At 36.2% G+C, this 23,978-nt stretch overlaps 2 protein-coding genes across 4 annotated transcripts in view; both read right to left on the bottom strand.

The window, feature by feature from the left end:
• Window positions 1–23,978, bottom strand: part of LOC5580161 (28S ribosomal protein S9, mitochondrial) — an 89,449-nt gene that overhangs the window by 20,039 nt on the left and 45,432 nt on the right. The gene's annotated exons all lie outside the window — the stretch shown is intronic.
• LOC110679258 (transient receptor potential channel pyrexia-like) lies at window positions 849–21,813 on the bottom strand. 3 transcript variants are annotated; one of them, XM_021853482.1, is made up of 3 exons: window positions 21,608–21,813; window positions 14,760–15,121; window positions 849–4,308 (listed from the first exon to the last, which is right to left on the bottom strand). In XM_021853482.1, the coding sequence occupies exons 2-3, from the start codon at window positions 14,867–14,869 to the stop codon at window positions 1,416–1,418; spliced, it is 3,003 nt and encodes a 1,000-aa protein (XP_021709174.1). In that variant the 5' UTR covers window positions 14,870–15,121; window positions 21,608–21,813; the 3' UTR covers window positions 849–1,415. The 3 variants fall into 3 exon arrangements, with proteins under 3 accessions (XP_021709174.1, XP_021709173.1, XP_021709175.1); XM_021853481.1 differs by having other exon boundaries at window positions 14,760–15,015; XM_021853483.1 differs by having other exon boundaries at window positions 14,760–15,015; window positions 21,738–21,804.

Raw genomic sequence — 23,978 nt, 5'->3', positions numbered from 1 at the left:
TGTGAGTCTATTAGAGGGCAAAATCCTCAATACTTAGCATAGATTTTAACATTGACGCTGGCCACGTTCTTACGTTCATTGGGAACCAAAGATATGTTAATTACGAAAACTATTGTTGCTAGAAACCAAAATCACCTCCGCATCTCCTAGTTTGTCATGGAAAAGTGTTTGTGTTAAATAATGATCTGGGAGTATAAGCTATGCGCGATACTTTGCATCTCCTCACTGCACATACAATAGATCGGATACGATTGATAATGATTCATTGCTCGCCCCCGCAGTAGCTAACAAGGTGATTAGAGGAACCAGCACTACTCATTTGACACATTCATTCTCAAAATTTGGTTATATATCAGTTGATAATACTTAATTATAACATTTGTGTTGCTGGGGTAGGTGACTATATCGGGGATGGGATTCGATCCCAGGTCCTTGGCGTGAGAAGCGTGAGTTCTAACACCAGGCCCGTCCCCAAAAATACTTTAAATGCGTTTAGAAGTAAAACTCACCTCGAATTTACACGAAGACTAATTTGATGAGTAACCGAACGATCAAATTTTTTGCTAACAGCATTGTTTGGTTCTCGAAGTGCGTTTGTTAATTCGGGATGTGGCTTGATACATTTTCGCCGTAAAAGTTTTCATTTACTCTGAAGTAAGACCAAATGCTATCATTAGGTACAACCCAAATTTATTATCAATTTTACAAAATTAAGTTTTTTTTTGTTTTAGTAACAATTCAATCGCATTGAACGCACTGCCTCCCAAATTGAAGAATTTTCAATGAACCCTGCAAAGAAGAAAGCTGTAAATACATGTAAAAAATAGCATAAAGTAATAAAACAACAATATTGTTAAAAAGGTTTTATTAGATACAAATAAAATTTACGTAATAACAAAAATGGTAACAAGGCACACATGTCAATGTTTTTTTTTCCTAGAAGAAATCAATTAGTAAATCATATTTACTCCTACATTTAAGAAAAACTACAACATTTTTCTAATTTTATCACAAGACCACATATGGCCAGATTTCATTTAACTCCATTCACGCTAAGTGTGTATTCCATACACTTCAACCTTTCGATAAATTACCTCAAGCCTAGAGCAAATGAATTAAAAAATCAATACACTATGTGACGAATATTTTATACATTTGAAATCATTCTTGCACCTCGCTGTCTGTATGTGGTGTAAATCCTCAAGGAAAAATACTAAAAATGACCTCCATAAAAATTTTGATAATGTTGCGAGCAATCATACAGCTCCATGCGATCCCGCCCGAACGGCATGGACCTGGTAAATAGTGCTGTCTTTATCTTATAGTAATTAAAACATCTCTTTCCATTTACACATTCATTCGGTCACTGCATCAACTGCTAGCAGCGCTGAAGTCAGACGTAGATCACAGCCGTTCTATTCATGATTTTTAATTTTACAAATACTCTTTTCCGTTGCGGATCTGTGCAGTTGTTGTTGTTGGTGATGTTGTTGCTTTACTGTTAGTATTTCTAGCAATTGTTCTAGCACGTGCTGGTTCTGTAGCAAAGTTCCCTTCAGGTCGCGAATTTCGTGTTTCAATAGCTCGATTTTTTCAGCGTTCTCATCGATTTTTGTCGTCAGCGTACAGATGCTGGCCGTTTCAAAGCCGCAATCGGAATCAGCGGAACGGTCTATTGCCATAGCACTTGTGCTGGTGGACGATTCAAATTTATTTTTAAAGTTAAAGAACGTTACGGTTGAATTTCGGTTCGATATGGTGTGTCCAAGGTGCTTTCGTTGTTTGGCAACCTCGTAGGCTGCCATCATAATATCTCTGGGGAGACGTTTTTCGCCAGGGTTCAATGGTTTTACGCTGAGAACTACTCGGTAGGCTTGAGGTGACACTAAAGCGGTATAATGTAATAAACTTCGCAGCCAATTTGGTAGCCAACCATTGAAAAGAGCCGATTCGATGTAGGAAATTAGTTTGGTTTGCCTAACGAGTTTGGATAAACCGGCTGTCTTTTTCAAACCCTGGATGTCATGAACAGCAATACCAATTAGAAGGTTCATCAGAATAACCGTCACAAATAGGAGAAAAAGCACGAAAGTTATCTGAGCACTTATTTCTAATAAGAAAGGTGGGTCTTTGCCATCGGGATCATTAATCAGCAGGTCCAAATCCTGTTCGCCCGTCATCATCACTAGAACAGTGATGAATCCCATAAATGGATTGGCAAATGACGATGAGGACGGAAAAATGACACAAAAACTAATTGTAAAGCCAATCAGCATGCATGAATAAGCCATGAACAATTTCGCAAATTCAACCTGCACTTTCCGATACATGGCTACATATGCCCCAAACACCGGCAATTGACCGATCATCAGCATCAGATTTGTCCAACCGAGTAGCACAGCGAATGCACCAATGTGATTCTGCCAAGTATACGTCCGTTTGGTATAGATGTATGATATAACGAAAACGCTGACAATAATGAACCATTCAATAGCATTTTCCGCCTGTGTGACGTAGTGACGAAAAGATGTATATCCGGTGATACCGTATATTTTGCGGCAGATTTCGACTATGGTGATAGCGACGAGCACCATCCACTGCATCTCCATGACGAATGGATTATTTCGAAGCATATCACCTAAAATTGATTGTTTCTGACATAGTTCCTGCTCTTGTATGGTCTCTATCATGTCTTTACTTCCATTGTAGCAATTGTGTGCCAAAGCAGTTAGCACGTAAAGCGTCAGAAATAGCACAAAGGTGAAGCAAAACAGCAGACGGGCTATGTAGTATTTCCTTATTTTCCCCCATTTAATGTAGAGAAACGCCGAGCACAGAGGATGTTGCAGAATTTCTTTTTGTCCTTCATCAACGAAAGTATTTAGATAACTAATTTCACGTGGATGGCAATGTTGCAGAATGCTCCTGAAATCCAATTCGAGTTCAATCTCTCGGTTTGAGGAATCTTGTGAATGAATCAGCGTAATAGCAGCGTCCAATTTGTGATTAATCATTGCCATAGAAGCGGGCGTTTTTCTCGTTATAACATTCAAAGCGGATGTACCCTTTTTCGATTTAGTCGTAACGTCTGCTCCATGAAATAGCAACATTTCAACACAATGTGCAAGCCCATCCAGTGCAGCTAGATGCAGTGCTGTAAAACCGTAAACATCCTTGTGGTTTACGTTGGCACCCCATGATATAAGGATCTCTAGAATATCAAAGGCACAATCCGATTTGCCCACAGCGGCATGCAAGGGAGTGCGATGGTCAGCATCTTCAGCGTTTGGATCTGCATTACCTATCCTTAGTAATGCTTCCACGCATTCCGCGCTGGCTGCTCGGGCTGCCAAATGTAACGGTGTGAATCCCCGATGATTTTTAGCTTTAGCATCGGCACCCTTTGACAAAAGTAATGTCACACATTCCAAATTGCCTTCGTCAGCCGCCAAGTGCAACGCAGTAGTTTCCTTATCTCTAAGCTGAATTCTCATATTGGGATCAGCGTTCGGACTCTCTAGCAATGCTTGTAGGCATTGTGTGTGGCCCAAATCAGAAGCTAAATGAATCGGATTGCTACCATTCTTGTCTAACAAATTTACATCCATGCCTTCAGTAATAAACAGCCGTACACAATCTACCGCGTTTGATCGTACAGCACAGTGAAGCAAAGTTTCTTCACAGTTATGCTTGCTAGTAGGAATGTCCAAACATGCACCATTGTTAATCAACATTTTTGCAGTCTCTACTGAGTTACCAAAGGCAGCACAATGCAATGGAGTAAACCATTTCGGCTGAACGTTAACCTCGACGCCCTTTTTGATAAGAAAGTTTGTACAGTCTACGCAACCACTAAACGTGCTCATATGTAAAGCCGTCAAGCCATTACAATCAAAATACATAAGCTCTGCTCCACTGTCAATCAGCCCTTCCAGTAGATCGAGACGGTTCAGATAAGCGGCCCACAGGAAGCTTATATTCTTCTCCACCGTAGAAGCTTCCTCGTACACTTCCCGAATATTTTCCGCATTAGTTATGCCGTGTTCGATATCTTCCAGCAAGACGGCTTTCCCGCCGGAAGCTCGAAGCTGCTCCATGAGAGATACTCGAATCGTTTCGCTGCAGATTTGCGTTGCACCGTCTGCACTCGGCTCTTCGTAACTGTCGTAGAGATTGGGAGCGCTTTCCGCCGGTGGTGACGGACCCACTTGCATGTACTCGAAGTCAGCTCCCGCCAGGGACCCACCGGCCATTGCTTCGGGATCATTACGCCAACGCACATTTCCATTCGTTGATAGCGTTTTAAACCTGATTGATAAAACATAAAACGCTGGTTGGTTTGATGTCACTTTTTTAGAAGGCGAGCAAAAGAGATTCTTGAGACATTGTACGATTCCATCATGAAAGCATTTTGCAATTGAACATGTATGATTTTCAACTTGGTAGGTACTACATTTCGCAACACACACATAATTTAAATACAGCATCTTCAGTGACTCGTATGTTGGTTTCGCCTATAGTCAAGCCTGTCACTCACTTTCATCCCTCTCCAATTTCTCAGATATTTTTAATTACAGGTTTTAACTGATTTTCCGTTTATGGCTGAGACAAAATATGAACTTATAAACTAACGTATTTTATCAGAACCGTGAAAATTTGCGGTGGGCGCTAAAAAAGTATAACTGTCCCATATGGAAAAAGTAGGCATTGATATGACAGAGCTCAAAGTTTGAAGTTTGCCTCTCACACAAATGTGCATAATTTTCCAGTACATTTCTGCTAAAACATTAACAACACCGTACAGATTTACTCCTCTTGCTTCTATTCATAAGCAAAAAATATAAACTTCAACGCAATTCACGTTTGGCACTTGCTATTTTGGTTTAAAGTTCATATAGACTGTTATGCCTTCATTTTTCAATATGGGACTGCACCAACTTCATATTTTTTTTAACATTTCCGAGCAATGGCTGCTAGTTTTTAGACACGCGTTGTAAAATATACATTAAAAGTTACATCCTGTGATAAAAAAGAGTTGTTTTGACAATTCATATAGGACAGGTATACTTTTATGGGGCAGTGTCAAATAGGAGCTCTGCCACAAACTTGCACATTTAGGTACTTGTAGAGCTTCAAAATTAAGCTTTTGACAAAAAATGTTTTCTGTAAAGTTTTTTTTCATTTAGTAAAGGGATGGTTTTAAATAAACATGATTCACATTTTTATAGAAATGAAATAGCCAACTTTATTATCTGGATATAGTATGGTATTAAGGTATTTAAAAAAATGTTTTTGCTCCACACCGCTCATTCGATTCAAGATCAAATTCTGAATGCCCTACCAAAATTTGAGCTCATTTGTATGAAAACAGAGATTGCACAAGCTCTTCAAAGTTTGTATAGGAATTACTATGGGAAAAGCAAACAATTCTTCAAATTGGTTTTGATATTCAAACAAATTTTCAGGCCAGCCATGTTGTATGCTGTACCAATATGGACTAGCTGTTGTAATACCAGGAAGAAAGCTCTGCAGATAATTCAAAATAAAATTTTCAAAATGATTCTGAAGCTTCCTCCCTGGTATAGTACCAATGAGTTACATAGAATATCAAATGTTGAAACATTGGAACAAATGTCAAATAAAATAATCAATAATTTCAGGCAAAAATCGTTACAATCTTCTATTGCCACGATTAATGCGTTATATGTTTAGGTTAAGTTGGGCTAAGTATATTCAAAACGTTTTTTTTTCTCTTATAAGCAGGTGAAATCGACTCACCTGTAAAAAATCTGAACTGCTACGGCAAATGAAATGTAATATGTTGTTAACAAAATGTTAATGGAATCTTAGATTTGTTTTACCAAATTAGGATGATAGTGTTGTCTAATAACACAGAACACCTAGATATAAGAAATAATGCATGTAATGTTTGGAATGATACTAATAAAGAAATTAAAAAAAAATTCTTCAAATTGGTTATAGTGTTTTCCCACGTGCTCTTGAGGGTGGACACTAGACTGATGCAAATTTTGAAGTTTTTGCTCCCCTATGCTTAAACGGTGCCAATTATGATGAAAATCATTCTCCCAAAATTTGAAGCGATTTGGAAGAAATTTGGTTGTGCACACACCATTTGAAGTTTATATGGAAATTACTATGGAAAACGCAAACCTTTTGTGTTCAGTCCTCTAACTGCTCGTCATAATATTCTATAAAAAAGTGAACACACTCATCCGATGTGAAATCTTCCCGGCTACAACTTTGCCGAAGACCATATTTTGATGGGACGTAAGGATAATTTGTAATTATTGATACCAAAGTCTAAATCATGCTGAGATGATCATTCAACTACTTTCAGAGCAACACTGCTTTTTTGCTGTAGAACATAGTAGCCTAGATTACTTTGATCTATTCTTCCCACACTGTTGCCTGCCGTACAGCTGGTGAAGCATTCTACATGCAAACCCACTTTATAAATATGAATAGCAATTTATCCTGACGTCCAATCCAAATGCGGTCTTCGGCAAAGTTGTAGCTTGAAGGATGAGAAAAGTGCATTCACTTTTCCATAAAATATTATGACGAAGAGCACAAAAGCTTGGCGTTTTCCTTAGTATTCTCCATATAAACTTCAAATAGCGTGTGCACAGTCAAATTTCATCCGAATTATTTCAAACTTTGGGAGGATGCTTTTTACCATAATTTAAATCGTTTAAGCATAGGGGAGCAAAAATTTCAAAATTTGCATCACTCTAGTGGACACTGATACTGTTAGATACATTTTTCAGCTACAACCACCCTAGTAGGGGACGGACGCCGAGGACCTAGGATCGAATCCCATCCCCGAGAAAGTCACTAATAGTTTCAGTGACGACTTCCTTCGAAAGGGAAGTAAAGGTGTTGGTCCCGAGATAAACTAGCCTTTCTCGTTAATAAAGATAGAAAACAAAATACACCCTAGTATGGTAGACACTCTTCGGCAAAATTGTAGACCATTCATTTTGAAGGTTATTTATCAAAACATGTTTTATAGCTCTTAAACTGACCGATTTAGAGCTTTTTTCCTATGTTGAAATGGGGTGGTCCAGACTTCAGTGTTACACACTTCATCAAAGTAGTTTATGACAACTTTTAGAACTTGCTCAGATTTTCATCCAAAATTATTTTTGAGATCTATTTTAGGTCAAACGTTATTTTACTGATAAAACACGGCGTCTTTTTCATGCAACTTTATAACAAAAAAATCGGCATGCCTCAAATTTGGACCAATGAAAGACAAGATCTTCCTCTTTCATTTGCTGCTAAAATGAAAAAAATCCGTCGGGGGGTCCAGTGCAATTTTTTTTTTTAAATTTTGATGATTGTAACATCATTTTAAATGCACCGTAAATTAATTAATTTTGGTGAGGTGAACTGTTGAAATTAGATGAAAATTTTGCACAAATCTATTGTCAATATCTTTTAGATTATATTCTAGAGAGCTAAATTTACAGGCCGAGGACGAAATTTAAATTTTTGAGTTGCCTCTCTTTTGCTTTCATCCATTGTTGAAATTTGCATTGCTTTTAAAACTAAGTATGTCAAACAACCTCTTTTCAATTTTTATTTTAACGCAAGAACAATATTCATCTTTCTGACTTGATTTAGGAACAAGCGATAGAGAGACAAAAAGTCGAAAGAATAATGAGTCGAAAGACAAAAGGAAGACAAGACAATTGGTCGAAAATGCAAAAGGTCAAAAGGACCAAAGGTTGAAAGTGATATGCATTATGGGAAATTAAATCATTTTTGAAAGAAGATTTTTGACCTTTTATCCCCTCTTTATTCCTCTTTGATCTTTTGCCCTTTCGACCTTATGTCATAGATTCCAGAAAATTGACACGTTCACATTTGTGCCAAAGACAGACGCAATATAACATTTCATAAATCCAATATTCCAACCCAATTGCAATAGCAATGCAATGTTGACACTATTGTCCATGTGTTTGTTGTGAGAATTGTAAGAACATTGCTTTTGTTTGCGATGGTAAAACAAACAGAATTGCTGCCATATATTCTCAGATTAGCAGCCAGTCTAGGGCTGAAAATCTCTTAAATAAAGATAAGAATATTAATAATAATGCTGACGAATATGCACTTCCTTTTTAAATTGATGGTAGAAAAAGTGCAAATGAATTCATACAAACATCGATAGGTTCATAACAAATCTACCTGTGAAAGATTGATCGTGTGATCGTAAAATTTTCCTTAGAGATCTCAATAAATGCTGTTTCGTTTTAGCATAGTTTTATTAAGTTGTAGTTAGAGTTGTACGGAATTCTATAGTAATCCATATAACAAATAAATTCAATCAACTTTGAAAATGTTACTCGGTAACTTTTCGATTTTGCTAGCTCAATAACGAAATCATACGAAGCTTTAACAAAAATATCAGGTGAATCATAAAAGTCTCCGATTACACCAAAAAGGAGCCAAAAACGATGAACTTTAGTGCATATGCATTGTTTGCTATTTATATCCAGCAGATCTCAAGTACTATGTTTCGTATAGCTTTGTTGTGTTCAAAACTTATGAAAGCGCCAGCTCGACCGACTTTTGATGCTAATCTTCCATCAAAGAACGTTCGAGCTGGCGCTATAATTGAATTAGAAGAGTCACAGGGATTCGAAATCATGAAGTTTGAGCCGTCGCATGCCTAGTTTTGTTGCTAAAAATTAATGGTCCCAAATGGTCTAATCCACCGGTGTACTAAATTCACTCGGTCGAAGAATTTTGACACTTGAGCGGGGCACGCTCTCGTATGATCCCCACGTGATCTGGACCCGCTCTAGTGTCAAAATTCTTCGACCGAGTCAGTTTAGTACACCAGTGGATAAGACCATTACGAGTTTTCCGGTGGTCATTTCGGTGCTCCAAAAGGTCCAGAATAACCATAAATTCATTTTTTATGGCAAAATATATTCAAAGATAATAAATCGTTATGAGTTGGACACAATTCATTTAGTTTTTTGTCATCAATCCGAGTAATTTCATCGAATTGTCCAGATTGGCTACCTTTCGGGTCTCCAGGAACCGGTTCCGCATTGACCACACTGGACCGAGTTTTTCAAGGGATGTGCACCGGTTCCTTATTACAGAGAAATTTTATGACAGATTATCCATCAACCGAATAGTTCCGATGTGAATTACATACACAAAACTACGATGGAAACTTACTTGTCTGATGTTCCGGGTTCCCGGAACGGGGTATGAATAACTAAATGATTTCAGAATCTCTAGTTACAGTCCACGTAAATACCTACTCAACAATATGAGGACGGTTCAGATTACATGTTTAGTTACGAAACTACACGTTGTCAAAGTAAGGTTCTCTAGAGGGACTTTTCTTTAGATGTAGCAGGTGGCCACAAAGACGCAATTCCGGATCTCCGGACGGGTTTTCGAAAATCGACATGTATACCTTTCATTTCAGCCCAACAGAACTAAATTCGGTCAACACACTGATTTTTTCGAGCTGTTTGAATTTTCGGGTCGAAAACGACTTTAAGTCACAATTTGTAACATTTATTTTATGGAAGCTCCTTAAGGGGCCATTCAAATCTTTTGATTCCGCAAATATAATTGTTCCCACCAAAAAAAATATCCTAATTGTCAGAAAACGTCAAATTGCTAGGTTATTTTAAACAAAAGTAACAATGATTTGATTTTGAAATGGGTCGAAAACGACCCAAGGTCCTAACTAAGGTTAAGTTATATACCAAACTCCGTAAAAAAATTGAAAAAAAAATTGTTCTAGACCCCCCGAGCGATTATTTTTGTTTTGGTTGCAAATGAAAGGGGAAAATCATGGCTTTTTTGTGTCAAAATTTCAGACATACCGATTTTTTTGTTTTGAAATTGCTCTACGAAACACACCGTGAAAAATGAACCGTGTTCAATGCATTTTTTTAGATTTACAAAAAGGAACACTTCTGTCATTTATTGATAAAATATAGAAACCAATTTTTATTCCAAAGAGATATATTTATATATTGGTCCAATCAGAGATGTCCATAATCCATAGTCGTATTTTGGCAAAAAAAACATCACCAACTTCTAAACGGAAAGAGATATTGAGTTTCTTCACACACCAAACAACGAGTTTTTCAAAATTGGTTCATAGACTACTACTACCACCAAAAGTGGTTCATAGACTACTTTGATGAGATATGAGAATTGAAAAAATGTTTACTACCCTATTTTTAAATAACATCTAGCAAAAGGCCTAATATAAACAACGTTGTAAAAACATTTATTGTCTAAAATTTCATTCTGAGGCTTTAACGCAGCTTTCCACGTAAATACGCTTTCTGAATTGTAGTGAATTGCTAGCAGAAGTAGCTTTCAATTCCATTTCATGAGAACATTTTTTCTACTCTCACATTTGATATATTTACCGCTAACTACTAAAATGACAACAAGCTACATTATTAAAAATTTTCAACATCACAGCAACACAATGAGTTTTTAATATGATGTCAAGGTTCACTGGTTGCCATTTCTCCAGTGAAGGTCACAATCCGCAGCCCATTATCGTTGGCAACGAAATGAAGGGTTTCCGTTCCAAAGACTGGTCGGAAAATTTTTTCCCGCATTTGCGTCGCCGATGAATGTATCTTGGCAATACTAAGAATACATTACGAATTATTACGAAGATTGTTCAAGGGATTCTTCCTGTAATTCCTTCAGGTTTTGTTACTAGGCTTATCGAAGGGTATTTTTAAAGTACACTTCAAAAATTACTCTAGGAAATCTTAAGGATATTCCTCAAAATATTGCTTCTTGTATTCCACAAATAGATACATGTGGTTTACTGCAATTTTTATAATCATTATCGGTTATTTTTTGTTGATCACTTTCTGAGTAAAATTAGAAAAAAAAATCCTAAAGAAACACATACATAGATCCTGAGATATCATTATCCTTTTAATAAGAATCTCCAGACAATCCCTGCAATTCCTGAAGGAAAACAAGAGAAAATATCCGAAGGAATGTATTGGGAAATTCCAGAATATGTCACTATTGGAATCCTTCGATAAATAATTATGCTTCAGAAATAAATTTGAGTAAATTACCGAGGAATCTTTGCTAAATTTCCCGGTGAAACTTAAAGAACTCGTGAAATAATGACCTGTGTAAAAAAAATCAATTCCTAAATCCCTGAATAGAAAAAAAAATCTACGGAATTCCTGACAGAGTTCTTGGAGGAATACTTTTAGAAACTTTTTAAGGCACTCAGGTAGAACCCGGGTCTCTAGTCGGCTGACCTATGTGAATCTTTAGAAATTTACCAATCGGGTATGATCCAAGGCGTTAGCGGGGCCCAGTATCAGTTTCAAAGCGTCAAAATATTGCCATACTATATTCGGCAAAATTACTGCATATGTTAAGCGGCAACTTTTGACATTGACAATTTTTTGATTAATCTACTCATAAATGATTCAAATTTTTTATTTTTTCTGTTTGTCGATAACAGCAGTTGGTGTCTTCGACAAAGTTGTTGGAATTGTTAAATAAAGAAAAGTTTTCGAAGACACTTCAACTCTATCTATTAAAATAAAGGGTTTATAGCGATTTTCATATAAGAACCACTTCAAAAGTACAAATACTCACTTAACTTTTTTCGCAGCGATTTTCATGGCTTACAATGTTCTAGGACTATGTATATATTTTCAAAATACAAAACTTTACTGAACATACCAAGACAATATCTTAATTTATGAAAATGCTTATATATTGTGGAAAATTCAGCTTTTTTACACTAAAATATCTCGAAAAGTAGCAAACAATATTATATGCATTAGAAAGGCCAACATTTGTACTATACTTTTTTATTAAATTTAGGGGAGGGATTATTAGAGTATGTTTAAAACTACTAATTGAACTTTAACACTTCACTTTTTGCAAAAAAAAAAAAATAAAATAAATTAGTCGAGCACTCGGCACTGAAGAAGTCTGTAAGTCGCAGACTAAATAGGCCTATCTGTCAAGATAAACAACTCATATTAGTGTTTAAAGGTATTTGCTCGCCTTACTAGTGATTTAAATATTTTATTTTTTTGCAAAAAGTGAAGTGTCAAAGTTTAATTAGTAATTTTAATTTGTACTATGTTTTCCAGGTGGACTCATCTGTGTCCTTGCGTGAAATCAAGCGCATTTCTGGTCTGCTGAAAATTGCCGGTGCGAGCGCTCAACTAAAAGCTAAGATAGCTTCAATGTTACTTTTCTTAAGCTCGTCACCACTAGATCCGACGACTCTAGCATGCGAATAAGAAGATAAACTCTTCCATTTCACTTTCCACTATTTGTCTGTATTTTCATATACAGTTAAACCTCCATGAGTAGATGTTCCATTACTCGATATCGACTCATGGAACCATACTAGAAACCAAATTTCATGGTTACTATGATGGTCCCTTCAGATAGCTTTGTATAGCATTGCTGTTCCATGACTCGACGTTTCCCTGAGTCGATGGTCCCTTCAATATCGACTCATGGAGGGTTGACTGTAATAGGGTTTTAGAACTGCCAACGACTGCACGCTATGCCAATACTTCCAAACCTCTAAATGGCAGGAAGTATGGATTCAACGGGGTATGTGTTGTGCAAAATTAGTAAGTATTGCAGTAGCATACGTCAGAGATGTTGATGTGGTTGCTTTTACTATTGCATCATTTTCATTTTGACCGTCTGATTGATGCTTTATATGAGCATTAAAAGACAGTTTAGTGGCACTGAAATCCATTATTTATTCAACCGTCATATGTAATTTGGTAATATCAAAAACCTGACCAAAGGATATTAATCGTTTCGCTCTCTAAAGCTTGCTGCGGTATAGGTTATAACATTTTCAAAAAGTATGAGGGTAAATAAGAGGGCTTGTTAATTAAAACAGCATGTTAATGAAACAACTCCAAAGAAACTAAACGGTGGAGATGGTTCCAAATCATAACGAAATACTAATAGATAATAGATTTTTTTTTTTAAATTTCTGGTGTTTCAGTATTGACATCATGATCTAGCAGAGATTGGTCCTTTTAGATAGCCTTTCATTATCTCCAATGATTGTAGAGATCATCTTGTCAAATAGCTCCTGAGCAAACAAAGCAGTCCGTATGTATATAACTTTTCGAGATATTTTAGTGTAAAAAAGCTGAATTTTCCACACTAAAATGCTTATAACTCATAGAAAAAATGATGATATTGTATTGGTATGTTCAGCAAAGTTTTGTATTTTTAGTCTTAGAACATTGTAAGCCATGAAAATCGCTGCAAAAGTTAAGTGAGTATTTGTTTTTTTGAAGTGGCTCTTATATGAAAATCGCTATAAATCCTTTATTTTAATAGATAGACTTAAAGTGTCTTCGACAACTTTTCTTCATTTAACAATTCCAACAATTTGTCGAAGACACCAATTGCTGTTATCGACAAAGAGAGAAAATAAAAATTTTATACAACATATGAGTAAATTAATCAAAAATTTGTCAATGTCAAAAGTTAGCGCTCAACATATGCAGGAACGTTGCCAAATATAGTATGGCAATATTTTCACTCTTTGATACTGAAAAAGCTGATGATCGTAGTTTTTGAGTTTTAAACCACTGTGCAGTGCTCAGCCAATAAGTTTAAAAAAGTAAACATTTCGGGTTGCACTTTAGCCAATGCAATTGAAAGGAGGGTATCCAGGTTTTTAAAGGCACTAATGACTGCCGCAATCAGGATCGTTTTCTGGTAAGGATCGGTCGATTTGACGTTTTACATTGAACAGACCCAAGCCAAACATCAAATCGACCGATCCAGAAAACGAGCCCTAAGGGAAGGATTCTACGGATTCTCACTTGCCCCGGGGTACCTTACTACTTTTTGAAATCATAACCAAACTACATAGGCTCTTCGATTGTTTTTTTTTTGCATAAAGAGCTGAAAACTTTATCATTCTACGAAATTTTAAAATATAGTTCAGAATAAACAAACAATTTAATATTATTAATTATGGTGACAGGCTTGGTGTAGTTTTTCGAACTCATCCTTCTCACGCCAAAGTACGATCAAAAATTCCGTGAAGATGAAGATGCAATGAAGCTACAAATTTTCAATAGCACAAATCTAGAGAACCAAATAGTCTTTCGAAATTTGATCGGTTGATCACCACCAATGAATCGATCAAGTTTTCAGGTTAAACGGTGAAGATAAAGTAAAAATTATTTAGCAATGACCTATTACTATAATATTACTCGTTTTATTCAAAAAACGAAGTGTATTTATAACAACTGTCTAAATTAGCATGTAGTCCCTTGACCTGAGTAGAAATCCAAGCGTCTTCCTTCCACAAAATGCTTCAGAAACCGTTCATCCATCATTCAATTTTCAAAAAAGCGCGGCGATTATTTTGTCGACTCATGATACACTGATGATTCAACAATGAAAAAATCAGCAGATACTACAAAACGACCGGTATCAAACGGAATCAAAAAGAAATACCAAAATAAAATTTTGCCCGCCGCTCTCGGAATACAAGTACTAACCGATTCAATCTCGCTGGATCTGGTTTCATCGGTGGTTGGCGGCAATTATAAATGTTGCGAAACGATCAGCAGTACCAAGAACTATGAAATGGACATACATGAACAGGTATCATCAAATGGAAACAAACTTCTTCTCTGTTCTTTTGCTCGACTCTCTCTCTCGTATTCATTAACTCATAGAAATAATGTTCCCACCTCGATGCCAAAGATGACGGTGTGATGCCATTTTCCAGTACGCTGGTGGCGCGTGCGATCCGGGGAGGTTTGGATTTGGTGGACCCCTCCTTGTATCCGAAGTTTTCCATTATAATATGGTTGACACTATTGCTTCTCAAAGCGTACTACGCCTCTAAATACATTGAATTTTTTTTCTAGGGACACTTTTCGATTCACAGTTTCCTTCTTCTTGCTGCACATCACACAATTTCAACATTTGATATCACTCCTCCCCCTGTAGAGATCCGGACAGGTTTAGTACTATGAGTCTTTTTTCTCATCTCGTTGTTCATGGATAAACAATTTGCACTTCTCTTTTCGGTAGCCGGTTACTTTTTGCACTATGGTCGAAAACGAAATATTTTTGACTAACTTCAACAAATATAGACACATTTTTATTGGTACTGGGTTGTAATTTTCTTGATTTACATTGGAAATTTAATCTGAATCTAAATTAGAAGTTAATATGGAAACCACTTTTGATTCACACCTCATTACATGATTTGAAATGTAATTGTGAATATCGCTTGAAAGCTTTTGATTGATTATCGATTGCTTCTGATTGATTGATTGATTATCTATTCACAACTATTTTTGGTTTCTGAGCTCCTTAATAGAGGGGTTCTTCCAGCAACATGTATAGAAAATGCTCTTGAAATCCTAACTTCCATGTCCGTTTTTAAAATTATTATTTTTGTGTATTTCCGACCATAGTGCTGCAATGAACACACAGTTGAAGATATACGCGGATTTCAAACGTTGGTTTTTGCAGCGCGTGGGATCCGAAGTTCAACGATCACATTTTAATAGGACACGGCAAGTTCCATTGCGATTGCGCACTTCAAATCACTGCTGAATTCTTTCGGCCAGAAAATAAAACAAAACACGAAAAAAGACCTTACTTGTCGTCTTTGTTAAGCAAAACGTTAACCGATGAGAGTGCGCGAGGCTTGAAACATCGATGCTGCTGATGAAACGAACCCACTTTAATCGATAGAGTTCGATTGTCATTCATTGTGTATCGGCCTACAACAAGGTAAGACCACGATGACATCATTTTATCACTTTCGACAGGTGAAAGTGAAGTCACCCTGAAGTGCCCTCTGGACCCATGGTGGATTCAATTTTATGGCTTTCCTATAGCCAAGACGAAGTCAGTGCGTTACTGCGGGAATTATTTGAATTTATGAGTTCAATAGGTTTCAGACCTGAAATGCATGGATCATCCTCTCAACATTGAAAACCAAAAATATATTCAGCTTTACTGTGCAAATCTTTCTCAGAATTACGTAATAGTTTGCATGTTTGCTTTTTGTGAACAATTTTTTCAAACACTGTTTTTATTATTCATCACGATCCTTAACCCGTATCCGTCCAGCAAAAGAAAAAAAAGTTAAAAATTCTGCCATTTTGGCAATTCTTCATTGCTTCGTTTCTTTTCAATCATCATTGGATTTTTTGGAAATGTGTACTGGCTCGGAGTTGATTATCTATAGTTGTGAATAGATAATCTATATCAGTCAATTTTGTTTTTCTTCTTACCCGTCGAAATTTGGGTGCTAAACTTCATCATTTGCAAAAGCTAACTCTGACATGGTGGAAAATTATTTGAAGGCTATTGGCCAACTAGGTGACAGGTCCAGTGACTTAGTTGTAAATAAGATTTTCTTTCAAAATGGGAACTTGGGGAATGTTGTCGACTTCTATTTCTACGTCGCCAATACTCTTAATGCTTTTTCAAGATGTAATGTAACGAAAAACAAAATTGACCTATTTGGAGCCGGTCCCATGAGGCACCTTCATAAATAACCGAAAAAATACACAAGGCATAAGCTGAGCCCATTGTCTAATTTAATTTTAACATGACTACTGTAGTCGAAACTATAGAAACAAATTGAAATAGAATCAGATTTGTATCAATTAGTTGGGTAAAAGTTAATTGAAAAGGAAACTGGGTTCATTTTTATTCGACTACACCCAGTGATCCACTGGAATACCTCCGAAACCTGTGGAAATTATCAAAAAAAAAAACAATGTTTATTGTGAATTTTGACAACCAGACGATTCCATCCGAACTAAAACGAAAGCAATCTGCCAATAATTGCCAAAATGGCAGCAAATTGATTTTTTGTTATTTTCTGGGCAGATACGGGTTAAGAACGGAATAGAGAAGCCTTACCAATTGACCCATCAAATAGTTTTTGAGATATGAGAGCATGAAGAAATGCCTACCGATTGCTTGGATGGCCTCATAAGCATATTCTTCAAGAAAGGGCACAAACTTTGGTGCGCTAATTACAGAGGGATTACCGTGCTGAATTTGGCGTACAAAATACTGTCGCGCATCCTGTTCAAAAGACGGAGACCTCTGGTCAGCGAATATCAGGCTGCTTTTCTTGAGGGTCGCTTGACCACGAACCTTGTGGATGATCTTAGATAATTAGCAGACTAATCATCTGTTTACTGCTGCCAAGGAATGTGCTACCTTTTCTCCGAATGTCGTTTCCCCAAATATCATTTGCCCAAACGCCAGTTCCACGAATGACCCTTTTCCCCGAGAATCATTTCACCGAATGACAGGTCGGTGAAGTAGAAAGAACGGTAAGCAATCAAAAAAGGGGAGATATGGTTCTTTCCCGACTAAAGTCATATTGCCAAAAATGCTGTGAACGGTGAAACTCGAGAGAATAGCCAATCAAATAAAGAAGTGCTTATATCAGATTACCCGTTTTTTCACCACCTTGAAATGTATAAAGTTATGACAGCTATGAGTGCCAAAAACTTCTCGTGGAAATGGGCTATTCGGGGAAACAGGGAATTCGCGATACAGGCATTCGGGGAACTGGCGTTCAGGGAAACGACATTTGCGGAACCGACACTCGGGGAAAAGTAGCACAGCCGATGCCAAGACAACGTACGAATAAGTGAAAAAAAAAGTTTCCGAGGAGACCAATTCGGCTGATACGCAGGATGGTTCGAAATCAAGTGTTTGAATCAATCGTAGGTCAGTGGACGAGGTCCTCGTGCCTCTTAGGAGCGAGGTTGGGCCTGACTATTAATTCTACCAAAACAAAATGCATGGTCGCAGGTAGATATAGAGGTATGCCTAATGCTGTCTGAGTGTTTGATGGAAATGTGTTTGAAATTGTTGAAGAATTTGTTCATCTCGGAACACGGAACATTGTGATATGTCACAATGACGTTTCCTGCAACTGCGGTGGATCTCTACGGGCGCGAAGTGTGGACGATGAAAGAGGCAGACCGAAAAGTGCTACGGACAATAACACGGTGTAAAACCAAAGCATGGGATATGGTGCAGACGCACTAGTTATATCAAGTGTATAAAGAAGCGAACATTATTACGGAAGACTTCAGTGAGCTGGACACTCAGTGCGAATTTTTGGAAGATAAAATTGTGAAAATTGTATTAAGCAGGGAACCCGATGAAGGTCGACGGTAGGAAAATAGCTCTAAATCGGTCAATTTAAGAGATACAAAAAAAACTTTTTTGACAAAGTTGCTTGAAATTGAATGATCTACAACTTTGCTGAAGCATGTATAATATAATTTCTACAAATAAGAAAGTTAGTTACACAATTTCTATGAAAATGTGGTCCACCCTAATTTTCAATAACACCAAACAGAAGGCTTAACTAATACAAACAACTTTGTAGAAGACCGTTTTCGTCTAATGTTTCATTCTAAAGCTCAGAATGCATCTTTCTGCGTAAAACTGATTCCTAGACCACTGTGCAGTGTAGTAGAGACATTTCTAATTACTGTCCCTATAGTAGCAAAAGTTTCACATCCCAAGCGTTAGTAAAATTGAAACCAACGGACAAGCAATGTTCCAGTTAGTTGCACAGCCGAGAAACATTCCTGACGAAAAGTTTCATTGGCTAAATCAGGAATCGAACCCACACCCCATGACAATATGCGCTTGAATGCCTGGCGATACTAACACGACCTCGAGGCCCACAAATTTGCAACAACAAAGGAAGAAAATCTGCCAAACTTCCACCAGTTTTACGATGCTTTCCCTTTCCATAGTTCATGTTAATGAGCCTAAAATGCTAAAAGCACGAACTGTATCTATCAACATATCAAAAATATCTAAGTTTTGAATTATCGCTCTTGTGGTTTTGTATGATTTTTGCCACATTTCATAGAGAATTCTAAAAGCTTAGCAATTGCCAAATAAACCTTTTTCTCCACGCCTGCTAGGACTCCAAAAATTAAAAAGATCAAATCTGTCTGTTAATTAAAATCATTTCAAACTATCGGTTTAAAATAAAGTTAACAACATTTTTTTACAAATGCTCTATTTTTTCTCTCTAAAGCTACACGGGTGCTTGAAATTTTCTGAAAATTTGACGAAATATTTTTTTTAATGCTTTTTTTTGTCTTTTATCACACATAGGCAAAGGTAAAATGAGTTATATTTACAAGCTGCGTTAAGACTATTACTAATTAAATGAAAAAAAAACCTAAAGTGAGCAAAAGCATTGGTTTTAAAGTTATTGTCGTTTGAATTTTACAAATTAAGTTCGTCACAATTTGTCACGTCTCCTACCTATATCATAAGAAGAAAAGGATTCATATGAATATAATGAAAAGAAAAGTAGGAATTGATCTCCATAGTTTTATTTACACGGATTACACGCGTAGTCATATGATATCGAGAAGAAACGCATGCACGGTGTGCCAGAAACCATTATTAACGTAAAAAAATGTCCAAGAGTTTGGCACCTACCATTCGACAGATATGGTATTCAAGCATCTTCTCCGTGAATTTGAAAATATTCTAACGAGAGAATCGAAAGTTATCGTGATTTGAAGGTTTTGAGCTATTTTGGAAGGGATATTCACGCATGGTTTGCAAGATTAATTAGCACGAACAATATAATCAACCAGCGACTGCCGAAGCTATCTGCTTTTGTTCGAAAAGTAAACTCAATTTGCATTATTTTCAGAAACGAATCAAAATCTGTTCACTTAATCCAAATTATATTCTGATGTACTGCAGTGTGATGAACTCTCGCTTCTCGCACCGATAATTTTGAAAAACCTCTTCAAATGCTTGTAAATCTGCCTTACTTCAAATCGTTTTGGTGTCTTCTTTTTTAGTTACAGTATCGGACATATAAAATGCATCAAAGCCGTTTTCCCATATATAAAATACATCGACAAATCTTGTGACCTTAAATATGATAGTTTTTTTTTTGCTTGGAAATTGTTCAGTCAGAGAGAACTACATCTCTGCACGGTGTGCTTGGTCATTTAGAGTAGATCTAGTGCACAAAGTCCATCCAAAGATATTACATTGGAGATTTGAATTATAGTTTATACATGATTATTACTTCACGTTATAGGGAGCAGAACAACTTGGGCACTTCTATTATTCACTTTGGCATGGGAGGTTGGTTGGTAGTTAGCTGACAGCTCACTCGTGATGCTCGCACTGCTTTTGCTCGAGTTTGACGTTTGCGCACTACCACCAACTTGTACGCAGTTGGACAAATGCAATGTTTCTTTTAGCATTGGGTGTACACTGTACATGGTCACGTGAATACGTTTTGAATTGATAATTGTTGTCTGTTTGTCTGTGCTGATAGCTTAAATAACACTTGAAAATAACATTTTATCAAAGAAAAAAAATGATACGGCTCGCTACGGCATGTTTGTGCAATACGTTTTGGGTTAAAAGCACTCTTCGTCTATAATACTACACAAGTATCGCACAATAAAAATTTATTAAAAGAGGCAGGCTTTCTAATTTTTTAGTGGAAATCGTGCAAAAACCTAAGAAAAATGGATGTTTTTTTACATTATTACATTATTTTCAAAATTGTAAACTAGAACATTCTGTAGATCAGGCGTTCTCTAGTCAGAAACACATAATTTTATGAAGCATAATAAATGGGTTTAAGAAGGAAACCGGCGAACAGGATATAACATTTTAACAGAATAATAGTAAATATTTATAATAATAAATAAATATCAATGAGGAAATCACATAATCCAAAGCGATTTTCAGCTCAAATGACTAATGACCAAGGAGGAAATTGACAAAATAACAAAAATAAAATCGCTGTGAGGTTTTACAATTCAGTATTCAGATTGAGATATCAAGCTGCTCAGTTTCCTGCGTAATATTTCCTAGGATTATGGCATTCAGGGCCATAGGCTTGAGAATTAGTTCCATTTAGTTCCATGAATTCAACGATAGTAATACCAAAAATTAGGTTTCCTACACTGCGTTATTAATTGAGTAATCAATAATTAAATAATGAATAAATAAAATTGATAAACGCTATATTTCATTGGAAACTTTCAACTGAAAAATTGCTGTTCTCCGTGAAAAAGTTTATATGTATTATAATTTTATCTTCACGTTCAACTGAAATTCATATCATCAGTGCTTTTCATTTTTATGGATATTAAATCTAATCCATTTCTAGACCTTTTTGAAAGCATTCACATTCCGTAAGCATTCATAAGTAATCATAATCTCTTAGTTATGCACAGCCGTTTCAATTCAGCAATAAACTTGAACTTCATCAGATGATATCAGAACGTAGAATGGTACATAAACTGGATAGCCGAACGGATTCCTGCATCTGCATCTCCGCTCCACAACAAAAGCAGTGACTTGAGAAGTTAATTGAACCAAACAATCCAGGCTATATTCTGCTAAATTGGAGATCAACGCGCAAATGAAGCAATAAAGCAATCACGTTTTAATCCACGTATATCTTCAAAAATCACTATCACGCAGCCAAAAGCTATGTCCACTTGCATGTTGAAAATTAGTCGTTTCTCATCACCAGGTTCGAATGCAATGATCCATGCTTGCTAATTATGCTCGGGAGAAGTGAACCGAACAAAAGAACCGCTCGCCACCAAATCCGGGGACCGATGATAACACAGTATTTAGGAAGCTGAGTAAGTATGCACTTGATCGTAGGCTAATTTGACGCGCGGCACGCGGTTGAACATATTAACGGCTCGAGGAACGCAGATAAACTAAACGTCTCTGAGCGAACAGACTCAATTTTTGAAACCATAACAATCTTGCGCTGCGCACACGTTTGTCTGGGACGGTTTGTGTAGGGAGGCATACAAGTATAGCGATACCGTTAGCAGGTGTGATTTCATTCAGAACTGTTTGGGTATTCCGCTGTATGGAGTTTGGAAGGCATTGTGGTGAAAACGATACAAAATGTTCCAAATGCTCAAAAAGGTAACTTTTTTTCATTTTTTTCACCTTTAACGTATTTCTATGGGGATAGTTTGTCGTAAAAAGTTATAAATTTCAGTCTATAATGTTACCAGAGAAAATTCTTGAAAACATAACGAAAAATATTACATTTTTCTAATGTCTGCCTTCTATAAAGTTGTTTGCCTAGCAGAAATACATATCTTGGATGAACCATGTATTCATGATAGTCAATAAACTTTGTAAAGAACATCAAAAATTTAAAAAATACTGAGAAAAAGTTGTAAAATGAAAAATATGTAATGATTAGATTAATTGCCAAGTCGTTAGCGTCAAAAGAAGCACCTTTTGAAATCAAAAGACTCCTCTGAACAAACTTTATTGACAAGATCAACAGTTTAGGAGCTGTTCTATGTCGACCGTGAAAAACATCACTGTGCGACTGGAAGCGATAAGCCCAGGACCGGTCCAATGGAGAAGGCTTCTTCATTTTTGCAGGGATGGGATTCTTCCAGGAAGCTTGCACATCACCTAGAATAATTTGGTTTCACATGAGCATTTTTTCCAAGCATCTCTTCTTGAACCCTTCCTAAAATTATACGTATTACTTTAAAAGATTCTCAGGGAATTCTCAGCGACAGCACCATTTATTTTTGTGAAAATGTTATCAGCTCTTATACAAGTCTTCCTAAGCACTCTGTATAAGAAACAGGAAACATTTCTTATAGCTATTTAAAGAATTTTCAAAAGATCATTCGGAAAATGATCCAGAAATCAAAGTCATTCAAAAATATCTCTTTTATAAACATAACAAACTTTGAACAACATGTGTTGCATTGATTTTTTCAGTAATTAACCCCTCTAATAGCAGCATCAAAAATAAATTTTATATGGGGAATGTCTGTCTCCCAACGGAATATCTTAAAAACCAGGTGACAAATCTTCAATACCGTCGCAAGGAGTGAAAATTGAAGAATTTTTCGAGAAGTTGTTAAAAAAATGGTTCAAATATCTATATTGAGAAACACAAAGGTTATAGCGATTAAAATATGTTTTTTACACCGTGTCCAGTATATTCTCATACAAATTCGAGATAACGTTGCTTCGCGCTCGTCTAACTGACATCATTGGTGATAATATTTTTTAAAAGGGGTTATAATACTAATTCACTACAGGAAATATTTTGGAAATATTTCAATTATAAACTTATTTCATCAACTCAAGACTTTACGAAAAATATTTCCAACGGCACGCTCATAGACAGAGCCTAATTTCAATCTACAGTTATCGCACATCTATTCACCAAATTTTATCAATATTTATCTATTTAAAACGCAATATAATTAACTTAAAGTTTTTTGAAACTATTTTGAGAATGCTCTGATTTTTACTTTGTAAACCAGACCAATATGATCAAAAACTAATTTTAAGTGCAAAACACGACTTCAATGGACATTTCATCACATATCATAGCAATTAATTTTTCTAATTCATCAAACAAGCTATTCTACGCTGGTATAATACTACCAGATTACAATGAAATACTAAAACATTGGATTATCCTACATTCAGTAAAATTATACCAAAGAAAAGAAAAAGTGTATGAGAATATATTGGACACGGTGTATGGTGAAAAAATAGGGCTGTCGGTAGAGGGGTTCATTCAGCAATACCTTAACAATTCTTCTATTTTTTAGAATATAAGAATTCACCCATGAACTCCTCTAAGTAAACATTGAGCATTATTACACAAACTTATCAATGATTTTTCAGATGGTAATACTAAGACTTACACACACAGCCGAAATTTGTTTTTTTTTTTAAATAATATAACGCATCGGGTGACCAAAATATTTAGTTCGGAAACCCGCCATAGGTGGCGCTGCAAATTTCAACTTTTTATTTAACGATTTTCAAATATGTTGTAAATAAATGAAATTGAGACAACTTTGTTGAATACACCGACTGTCCATCTGGTC

This window comes from Aedes aegypti, chromosome 3 (assembly GCF_002204515.2).
Source record: "Aedes aegypti strain LVP_AGWG chromosome 3, AaegL5.0 Primary Assembly, whole genome shotgun sequence".
Classification (NCBI taxonomy): Eukaryota; Metazoa; Arthropoda; class Insecta; order Diptera; family Culicidae; genus Aedes; species Aedes aegypti.
This window is presented reverse-complemented; position numbering and strand designations above follow the sequence as displayed.